The sequence below is a fragment of the Silene latifolia genome, chromosome 3 (genome assembly GCF_048544455.1).
Source record: "Silene latifolia isolate original U9 population chromosome 3, ASM4854445v1, whole genome shotgun sequence".
NCBI lineage: Eukaryota > Viridiplantae > Streptophyta > Magnoliopsida > Caryophyllales > Caryophyllaceae > Silene > Silene latifolia.
Window position 1 is genome coordinate 111,748,679 of NC_133528.1, and position 11,920 is coordinate 111,760,598.

General features: G+C 36.3%; 1 protein-coding gene across 1 annotated transcript; it reads left to right on the plus strand.

Annotated features, from left to right (window-relative positions):
- The first annotated feature begins 7,814 nt into the window (after positions 1 to 7,814).
- Positions 7,815 to 10,107, plus strand: LOC141649500 (uncharacterized). Its single transcript, XM_074458189.1, has 2 exons — positions 7,815 to 8,343; positions 10,082 to 10,107. Exons 1-2 carry the CDS (start codon positions 7,815 to 7,817, stop codon positions 10,105 to 10,107), a joined length of 555 nt encoding a protein of 184 aa, XP_074314290.1.
- Positions 10,108 to 11,920: the final 1,813 nt, after the last annotated feature.

Here is an 11,920-nt window from a genome sequence, read left to right on the forward strand (position 1 = left end):
CATTCCAAATCAAAGACAAGGTCAAAAACCAAATTATTTTCAGAAATCCAAAATAAAAAAATACTTCCAAAACATTAATAAAGAGTATTCAAAAGTATAAGTCTTCTTCATGGAACGAAATTGCTCTTGTCGCTCACACAAGAGCGCTAACTTTCCAAATCAAAGACAAGTTTTAAATCAAAATCAATTCGCCGACAAGCGTAGAACAAGTTATCAAACGTCTCCAATAACGAGTTCTAACATCTTATCAACGTTAAAACCAAATGAAAATGAGAATCCACTCAAATTTCCTTCTGTAAAAGCCAAGATAAAAATAAAAGTTTCACTTTTAAACTCGAAAAGGAGTCAAGTTCTTGAAAATTTAACATTAAATTTTGACAAGGAATCATAAATAAATCAACATTATTTAGAAATGGAACCAAATTTAAAAGCAACTCGGGTTTAGCAGTCAAAGATCATGATAAAGAAGTTTATACTCAAAGAACAAATAGGGAACTAAATCGTACTTTCATTTTCAAACCTTTAAAATAGGTAAAGTTTTGTAAAAGTAACATAATTTTTTTTAACAACGAACCAAAAATGGTAGCTTGAAATGTTTAGAAATTGTACGAAATGAAAAGTAACTTAGATATCATAAATACAAGGTATGTTAAGAGAGTCCAATCTTAACCAACAAAAGAGCTATGATGAACCTCCTAAAGGTAAGAGTCGAAGTAAGGTCAACAAGGATGTCAAAGATAGGATTTTTTTTATAAGTTACTGGCATCAAACTTAAAGGAGGAGCACGACGGAGTGAGGAAGCGAGGTATGAACGGTAACGCTTATGATCAAAGTAGAAGGGAAATGAGACAACAAGGAAATGCTAGATACTCATATCTCAAACACAACATCATCCTAAACGGTTCCAAAAACTTCCTAACAACAAAACTCATAACCACATTACTTCCAAGGATTCCTCAAGATAACTTACGCCACTCTACATCTAAGCTACTCTATGAAACAAAGTACTTCACTACGCTTGTGATTCAACAATTCCCAATCATTAAACATCCACAACGACTCCCACAAAACAAGATCAAAACTACTAACAAGGTTATACTCATACCTAACAAACGTCAAAAGGCAACACCCATCTATGTATGGCTATCAACATCCTAAAGGTATATCTCTCCAAACTCACATCATAAACTTCACCCCATGTTTACTCCTAAGGTAACAACGCTCAACTTACTAAGCTTTCAAATCCCAAACATAAACAACAAAGCCAGGTACTGTAACCTTAGTATCATAGGCAACTCACACTTAACATACATAGAATCCACCAATCAATTATACTCACTTTATCACGGAACTAGGTATAAGAATCACTAAGTATGTCTCATCACACTATCTAAGTCTTTCTAACATCACAACCTCTCAAAACCAAGGTTATGGGTCAACCACAAACAATATCCTCAAAAGTCAAAATTTTCAACCAAGGTTAACATTCCACAAAGGAAAGGGAACTATCTACAAGGCGTCAAGGGAGGATAAGCAAGGAACAAAGAACAAGTTGGGAGGTACAAGAGTAACTTCCAAGGAAGAAGAAAAGAGAGTTTAGAAGAAGGATAGGCACTAAGAGGTAAAGAATAAGGCAAGGTACACAAAGAATAAGGAACATCTTCGAGGAAGTAGAAGTATCCTCCAAAAGTTGAACACATCTTCAATTTTCGGCAATAGGCACCAAGTCTTGATCTCCACATAGGTAAGCTCACGGTTATTGATCCAAGAGTATAAAAATAATTGACAATCTACAAACATGCTAGAACCTACCACAAAGCATACACAAAGAGACTACCAACTTAGGTCCTTATTTCTACCCATCTCTCATTTATTATTTAAGGTCAAATTCAAATTTAAATTTGGGGTACACGTGTGTGCGTCAAGAGAAACATAGGTTCTGATACCAACTGTGAACCCCCGCTATAAAGCGGAAAATATAACTTATAAATTCAAGCGGAGATTAGAAAATTTTTGAAACTTTTAAAAATTAAAGGGCGGGTTCATTAAAATCTGAAACACAAAAAAGAATGCGGAAATAAAGATTTAATTATACAAACGTGATAGTCAAGGTGAGGGAAAATATATCCCTCGAATGACAACATGATAAAAGGTGAGTCTAAGCAATCCTACTAAACCGACTACTAGTCCAAGGTGCTCGGTAGCTCAAACATGTCTTCACCCCATGAATGTACCAACTAGTACCTGTCATTCATGTAAACATGAACGCCACAGTCAGTGGGGAGTAACTCAGAGTTCTCCCAGCCACAAAATGTCAAAACGAACATAACAAATAACTAAAACAGGTAAGTCATATAAGATACTTACGAAAGACATGAATATCAAGTTTATATTTAAACATGGCAATTAAATGAGATAGAACAAGATAGACCAACCTTAGCATAATAAAGATACAACTATTCATGTGAGACAATCAAATAATATGAAAGACAAGAATACGATCATTTATGCAAAAGCACGCATTTCAATGAATTACAACATAGATATGAAATTAGAATTCGAATCATGTGAAGCAGTTAATTAGTAAGGGATCAATCAATGCAAATTACAAGAATAGAAACCGTAGCCATTATTTGGAAAACCACTTAGCAAACGTTGCACGGGACGTGGCTACTAATGTCACATTCACACTTATGACTTCCATCTCACCATAAGAACGGATGGGAACATCAATCCCGACGATCATATCACGACTAGAGGGCTTATAGCTCACCTCTAGTATCCGATAGGACCAAGACAAACAATGCAAGGCATAACTCTTGCCTTGAAAGACATATATCAATATCTATAACCAAGCAAGACCTTTAGTACTCATATAACAAAATATAATTCCCCTGTAGGAAGACAATGGTACTCCCAAGACTCAGTCCTAATCTAAATCTGGTCAGACTCTCGGGACAATACAGTTCCCGATTCGACATGCGGCAGGACAGTTCGCATGCAAGACCCAAATCCTAAATCGGAAATCGAAAACCCACAATCGGCAGGACAGTCCGAAAGAGGCGGAAGATATGAGCTAAACCCATAATCGGCAGGACAGTCCGAAAGAGGCGTAAAGACAAGTCAAGCAAAAAGGTATAGCATAAAGGCATTATCATAAGAATACGACTCAACCAAGCGATACGAATCAACTTGGAATAAGACTAATAATGTGCCGATGATAATCCAAGTAAGACATTTCATGCCAAATTATATTTGTGAACATGAATAATTAACCCATTTCTTCAATATTTGTCACTTGAATAAAAATGTAACTAAATGAAACGGACCATTCATAAAAAGCAAAACGAGAATTTAATTATAAATGACTCAAATGTGAGATAAATCTTTCCTCACTTACAAGGCATAAATAATTAAATGGGGCTCATATTAAAAGGAAACATGTCATTTCATATACAATTGAGATAATTATTGAATGTACTCCACAATTATAGATCATGTGAGACAAATATAAAAATGAATGATATTTAACGAATTACATCATATAAAGCATGAGATAAAATTTAAATAATCGCAAACGAAACATTCATAAGACCACACCATCTTATAAACTGGGCCAATATCCAAAAGCAAAACTTAGCCCAATTTGACATGCCATAACTTTCTATGGCCCGATGGCATCAAAACAAACAGCCGAATTATAAAACCTTTACCGAATCATAAACGAAGGAAGAGAAAGACAAAGAGCATTGGCGTATGCTCCAATCCCACGACTGACTCAGGACAACCAGGCCGTGGTCACGTCTTCAGCCCATGCCCGACCACCAGCCCAGCCAAGCTACGACCACTGTCTATCCCCACGGTCAAACACCTGCTATGGCCAACACTATCACCACAAACACTTACCCGAAGCCACCATACAAGTACATGACGAAAGAACGTTATGAGTTTATATGGGACGGAAACTTACGACGACGTTACGACTCAAAGCAGCCACCTATGCACACCTGGACAGCCACCATATACCCGCTAACAACCGCGCATACAACCGCTGCCAACACGATCCATAAACAGCCACAGAAACGGTCCCATAAAACCATATTATACCGTCCATTGAGACAACATGAAAAGGGATCCAAAACATAATCCACTTCGGCCTTGACAGGCCACTAAACACGCCTTATAGCAGGCCATAACAGATCACAAAAACAGACCACAACCATCCTTCCACGGCTGAAAAACAGGGCACAAGGCAGATCCAACGACTCTACCTTAAGGCGGAATCGAAAGCAAAGTTAAGACGGATATAAAACGCAATGAAAACATGAATAATACCCACCAATCTAATCTTAACCATACTCGAAAATCTATATAAAACGGCCCGTTTCAAGCGTCATTTTAAGAGGAAAATTTAATACAAATACTTCGTGAATAACAACAAGCAATCCAAGCATAAAAACAGAATTGATACGATGGAAATGAGCATACAAATGAGGAAAAGCATAAAGGGTCAAACTTTATCAAACAAGAGCATATGAAACGACTAGTAAACGAAATTTCGACATTTGTCGAGTAACCTATCACCGTTACCTTATAACTTCTTCAAAACAGCATGCTTCCGACCCAAAGCTACTCCGAGTTGTCCCAACTTGCATCCAAGCGCGGGAACAAAGGAGTAAGCAAGGAATTCGAGCCCCATTGTAAGACGACCGAACAAAAACAGGGGAAAATTGGCACCTTTCTTACATACAAAGAAGGAGGACGAGATGAGGAAGCTATTGGTGCAAAATTTATCGAATTTGGTTGAGAAAGGAGGCGGGATATGAGGTTTAAGCTCGGAGGAAATGGCGATTGAAGGTCTGCTGTATGTCGTTGCTGTTAAAAGTGTTTTCGAAAAAGGAAGGGGAAGTGAAGGGGGTGGGGACGGGATAACATAACGACAACAACAATAATAATAATAAGAGTAAATTGATAAATAGTACCAATATAAGAGCCCATTTTTATAAACAGTACCAACATAATTAATAATTCGTAATCAGTACCAAAATATTAACTTTTATTTATGAATAGTACCAAGTCGCCTAAAAATCTCATCTTAACCTACTATATAAAGTCCAAGAAACCATCATTTAATTACAAATCTTGACTCATCCACTTCCAAACTCCCTCTCTTAGATGAAAGCATATGTAAAGTAGGAAAAAAAATGGAGTAAAAAGGCGACTTGGTACTATTTGTAAATAAAAGTTATTATTTTGGTACTGTTTACGAATTATTGATTATGTTGGTACTGTTTATAAAAAAGGGTCTTTATATTGGTATTGTTTATCAATTTACTCTAATAATAATAATAATAATAATAATAATAATAATAATAATAATAATAATAATAATAATAATAATAATAATAATAATAATAATGATAATAATAATGATAATGATAATGATAATGATAATGATAATGATAATGATAATGATGATGATGATGATGATGATGATGATGATGATGATGATAATGATGATAATGATAATGATAATGATAATGATAATGATAATGATAATAATAATAATAATAATAATAATAATAATAATAATAATAATAATAATAATAATAATAATAATAATAATAATAATAATAATAATAATAATAATAATAATAATAATAATAATAATAATAATAATAATAATAATAATAATAATAATAATAATAATAATAATAATAATAAAATAATTATTTAAAAGTAGTGTGTAAGAGAGTAGGTGAGAGTGATGTGTTTTCGGAATCGGGTTGGTCCGAATTGAAACAACTTTATAATAGAAATGCAACGATCTTGCTAGACGGAAATATGTCTATAACTTAAGACGGAAATATTATTATTATTATTATTATTTTTTTTATTTTTTTTTTATAAAATGCGCGCAGCTTTCATTAAAATAAAAATAAAAGGTTTATATGAAATTGGTGGGGAGCCGAGAGACAATCTGGGCTCCCACACCCTTAGCAATAGTAAAGCTAATACATAAAGTGTGTTAAATTTTCATCTAGTGAGGATCGAACCCATGACCTCTTGGCTTGTGTACCCTCACTATTACCACTATGACACATTCAACTTGTTATTATTATTATTATTATTATTATTATTATTATTATTATTATTATTATTATTATTATTATTATTATTATTATTATTATTATTATCACTATAATTACTGTCCGATTGAATATATATATATATATATATATATATATATATATATATATATATATATATATTTATATAAACAAGCTTTTAAAAATGTAACTTTTACAAAAATTATGTTTAAAACGAAATTAATTAAATTAAATAATTTAAAATATAAATTAAACAATAGAACGGTTAAATAAATTATAAATGCTAAAAATGGGAAATTCGCGGGTGTTACACTAGTATTGGTATGGACCTATTTGAGGCCCTATATGGGAGGAAATGCCGGAGTCCAATATGTTAGGACGATAGTGTTGGAGTATGTGTCCTCAATAATAGTGAGATCACATTAATGAAACTCATAGTAAGAATACGTAAAGGGATGATTCATTTATAAAAGTCAACTGGTCAACATTAATCGGTAATTATTGGCTGACTAGAGTTTGACATTACTGTCATTTATATGGTGGTGATCAGTTGATCCCTTAAGGTCACACCTAAAGGACGATTCTCTTAATAGATAAATTAATTAATTGTATATTGATACAGATTAATTAATTCCTTAAAATTGAACAATTTAAATATGTAAGTGAGATTATATATCTTATTGTAATTCGATTAAATAAGATTCGTTTTAGTTATTAAAATGTTATATTACTAAAAAATTTTGTTTATGAAACAATTAAATTAAGAATGATTGGTTAATTATAATTACAATATATTGTAGATTATATTAACATGAACCATTTTATTTACTTGTGATTGTGAATTACTAGTCAATTGTTGTATATAATTAAATTAATATATGTAATGATATTTAATTCTTAAATATGCATTAATATTATTAATAACATGTTACATGTCACATGTCACACATTATAAGACAAAATGACAAATTGACAAAAATAAAATGGATTCCATTTTATAAGGGGCACCGGTTTGTAGAGGAAGATTAGGGTGAATGGTTACATTGTTTTAATAGTGGTAAACATAATGATTGCTATTAGAACCTATACTACACCCTAATACTCTTTGATAAGAACAACTCTAAAAAACAAAGAGGCATGCATTGGCTCTCACATCCTCTCCATGCCACCGCAACCCCCCCCCCCCCCCCCCCAACCACACTACCATAATAAGAATTGTTCTTGTTCTTTATATTTCATTCTTATGTTTTTGTGGTTTTGCAACTACTTTCTCTAATCTCTCTAAAATAAGTTTTAGACATAAATTGTTCAAAATCTAATTTATGTAGATTACTATAGTAGTAATAAGAATATTAGATTATATTTTAAGGTTAACTACTAAGATAATCTAGTTAATTAATTAGTAGTTTTAAGAGGTAGTCTTGATGCAATTGAAAGGAGGTTCTCACACTATTGAGACTCAGGGGATCATCCATTTACTCCGAGCTCAAGAAAAAGTTAAGAAAGGTGTTCTTACTTGTGCCCTTAAAACCATTTTCATCATTGTAAGGAACCTTGTTCTTATTTTTCTATTTTGATTTGTTTTGCATGCATAAGATCAACATCTATTTTAAAGAGTAATTTCGATCTAAAATTAAAGGAGTTTAATTAGAGGGTTTTAGAATCCTTTCGGATAGTACCGAAGCCGTGAATTTAGGGCCCGAAATGATCCAAGATATGGTTGATCAAGTCCGTGTAATCCGTGAGAAGATGAAAGCCGCACAAGATAGGCAAAAGAGCTACGCCGACTTGAGGAGTGACATAGAATTTGCGGTAGGAGACAAGGTACTACTCAAGGTTTCACCCATGAGAGGATTCATGAGATTTGGAAAAAGGGGCAAGCGGGGCCAAAAGTTCATTGGCCGCTATGAAATCTTTGATAGAGTCGGGGAGATGGCTTACCGCTATGCACTTTCACCGGCCTTGGACCGAGTTCACAATGTATTCCATGTGTCTAAATTGCGCAAGTACATAAGTGATCCCTCTCACGTGCACGAAGCGGAGATGATTGAACTTGATGATGCCCAATCATATATGGAAACACCCAAAGAAATCCTAGACCGAAAGGTTAGGAAGACAAGACATGGTGAGACAACCTTGGTGAAAGTATTGTGGTCAAATCACCTTGTGGAGGAGGCCACTTGGGAGGCCGAGGGAGAACATGAAAGAGCGATACCCTCAACTTTTCGAGCAGGTATGAGTTGGTTACGAGGTCGTAACCACGTTTCTAGAGGGGTAGGGCGTACTATGCAAAGTACCTTAAATAGAGTAGAGTTCTCTCCCTTTTCCTCTTTTCGTATATGTAGTTGACCACCACCTAACGTCACCTTTGAATCAACACTAGCCTTATACTCACCCCGACTCACCATAGTGCACCTTTGGGGGGAGGGGGAGTATGTTCCATCCCTTGTGTTGGGAGTGAACTTCGGGGACGAATTTCTTTTAAGGGGGGTAGATTGTAATACCTCGTATTTATTTATGTGTAGCTAGACCGAATAAAGAACCCACTCAGCCGAGTGCTGATCCACTCGACCGAATGGAGGACTGAGTACTCAAATACAGTAGGCTGGAAGGCCTGGAAAGTCGGTCACTCGACCGAGTGGCGCCTCCACTCGATCGAGTGGGCTTCCACTCGATCGAGTGCCGGTCGAGTGAGTTTTGTACGAAAATTGTTTGGTAAGATGTCTCTTTCATAACCCTATCTTTTCAGATTTCCCCCACCAAAACCTCATCCTAAACAACTATTCACCACTCTCTATATCCCCAATTATCTCTCTAAAATTACCCACCTTCAATCCTCTCAAAACTCTTGTCTTTCAAGAGGAGAATTCTTGCCATTTGTTCATCCACCTTTGGTAGTAAGTTAACCTAGACTTTAATCTCTTAATCTTGTTTTAATAACTTTAATTAGTTTAGTTGTCTCACCATAATTAATTAGGGTTTAAGTATTTAAGAGGAATAATTAAAGGGGTTTAGTTAGTGTGTTTATTATAATAGATTATAATATTGATTATAGTAATTAATATGTGTAGGAAGCTTCATTGAGGAGCATTTATAGGGATTAGCTTGTGGAATTGTGAAGATAAGCTCAAGGTAGGGTTTCCCTACTTAGCTATGATGTTATGAGTGTTTAATTGTGCATTTATTATCATTAATTACATTTATCTCACGGTAGTTGTATTATAACATGTGTTGGATAATTAGGGTTTGGTACATATTGTGGTCTGATAATGATTTTGGGAAGAATAAGTATGGTGAATAATTCTAGCATTAATTATCTTGCACTATAACATGTTAATAAGCAATTAAAAGAAGAGAAAATAAATTAATGAAGTTATGAGCATGAATTGATTGTTGTATGAATTTAATGACATGCTTGTTTGGTTTATTGTTCTTGTTGTTAGTGAATTGTTGACATTGGAGATCGTTGGAGGATGTTGGTGATGGGTTTGGAGATGGAAGGCGGTTGGGAAGCCCTCTTCCGCTCAAGTCTCCCTTGGAGCTTCCCACTCCAAGGGAAATGTGCATATTAGTACTTGGGTTATGGAGGGGCTCATGCGGTGAAGCATGTCGTCTGGCAGGGGACTCGAGTCTCACTCAGGCCCGATACCACGGACGTGTTCCGAGTACCCTAGTGGTTTTAGTGACGACGTGGGCGTGTCCCGGTCACGGATGGAGGAGATGAGTTCGGTGGACGTTTGTCATGTTACATACCTCATTAAATTAGTAAGTTAGTGCATCTCTTGTTTATTATTGAACATTCATATCATTGGCTAACACTTGGGTTTGAATGTTTGTGATGAACCATATGGTCATTTCCGCCCATATGGGGAGCAGTGTCGACAGGTGCATGTGTTGAGTAGCGGGCTTGGGCGCGGTCTACCTCGTTGTCGTCATTTGTTCTTATCTTGTTTTTGATATTTATACTTCAGTCGATTTGGTTGTATTAATGGGATAATTTTGATATCCCTCACTTGTGATCACTTAACTTTACAACTTAACTATTTATGTTATCTAAATTAATTCTTTACTTGTTGTCCGCATACACTCTTGGGAAACCAAGGCTTGTGACTTCTTCTTGTGACGGGAATTGCCTAGAGGAAGGGCCTCGACATATGGGGGTGTTACATGAGTATGGATGATATCACCAAGATGCTTGAGCATCAAGAGGCACTGACTGAGGCCCTAAAAAGATTTGGGAAAGACAAAGATGTTGGGGTAGACTTTTCCAAGATGAGCACTAGGATAACCCGCTTCAACCCAAAGGAGTATATGGGTACCGGTGCGCCAATTTTGGTCGACAATTGGCATAGAGAAATGGAGAACATCTTGAATGTGGTTCATTGTCCCGAGGACTTCAAAGTGGAACAAGCTGCGTTATACTTGAGATATGCTGCAGGGGAATTATGGGACAAGGTAAGGGAGAGTGCCCTAGATCTGTATCTGAAGCAGGAAAAATGAGCTATACTGTGGGTTGAGTATAAGAGAGCTATGCGCCGGGAGTTTGTACCTGAGCATGTTCGTAGTAAGTTGGGGGAGGAGTTCGATTCTTTCAAGATGACTTAGGATATGACATTGGCTGTGTACCATCATAAGTTTAATGATAAATCGAGGTATGGAGAGGATATGAGGCTGAGTCAGGAGAACTTGGCACTGAGGTTTAAGAAGGGGTTAACCTATCAGATAATGGAGAAGTTACCAGTTGGGGTCCTTACAGATGTTAAGGAAGTTTATGAGCAAGCAGGGAGGGCTGAGAGATTGGTCGAGATGGCCAAAGAGAATAAGGAGAGAGATCCTGAAAAGAGAAAGGCGGAGAGTGAGGGAGGTGGTTAGTCTAGCTACAAGAGGGGTAATCATAACCAGGCAAGGGCTTACTCATCGGGATCGGGTTTTTGTGGTGGAGCTTCTTATGGGCGTGGTCGTGGTGGTGGTAGTAGTATCAGCTGGAGTATATCTTGTTTCAACTATGGCGGTATAGGCCACAAGAGGCATGAGTGTACTAGTGCCGTGGGGAGAAGTTTTTAGAGGCCATCGTAGGGGAGTTTTTCCCATGTTCCGTCTCAGAGTTATGCTAGCAACCGAACGGCGGGGTCATGGAATAACCAAGGAGGTCAGAGTAACAACAACGATGGATCTAACCGTAATGGCGGTAACTCTTATCATAAACCGGCAGCTAACAACAATCAGGGGTCAGCTGCCAAGCCATCTACTTCAGCTAGTATAGTTCAGGGAGGTGGACAAAAGACCAGTGGCAAGTTATTCATGATGGAAAAGAAGGCTGATGAGTATGATGCTCACGTGATCACTGGTACCTTTCTTATTAATGATGTTTCTACCTTTGTTTTGTTTGTTTCGGGGCGTCACACTCTTTTGTATCGTCGAGTCATGCTAAGATTTTGGGTTTGAGAGAGTTTTGAGTCTGTAAAAGATGAGGTTTTTATACCGTCAGGTGAGTCTGTGTATTCTGGGAGGTTGTATAAGGGTGTATATATGATAGTTGGCTAGGTTGATCTTCCAGTGGATTTGTTAGAATTTCCTATAGATGGTTTTGAGATGATAGTTGGTTTGGATTGGCTGGGTAAGTACAAGGCTAGAATAGATTGTCACCAAAAGAGAGTCAGGTCCTATGGGAGTTAGTGTATCTTATCGTGGGTTTGTTGTCAAACCCAAAGTGAAGGTGATTGCAGCGGTGACATTGAAGTCTTATCTGAGGAAGGGGTGTCCTTTAATTCTTTGCCATGTGAAAGACCATAGTATGATGGGGCCGACAG

Bases quoted from the DNA above. Each gene is read 5' to 3' on its own strand.
- LOC141649500 (XM_074458189.1), top strand. From the start codon at position 7,815: ATGATCCAAGATATGGTTGATCAAGTCCGTGTAATCCGTGAGAAGATG. The intron at 8,344-10,081 runs GTATGAGTTGGT...TTTATACTTCAG, and splicing joins ACCCTCAACTTTTCGAGCAG to TCGATTTGGTTGTATTAATG.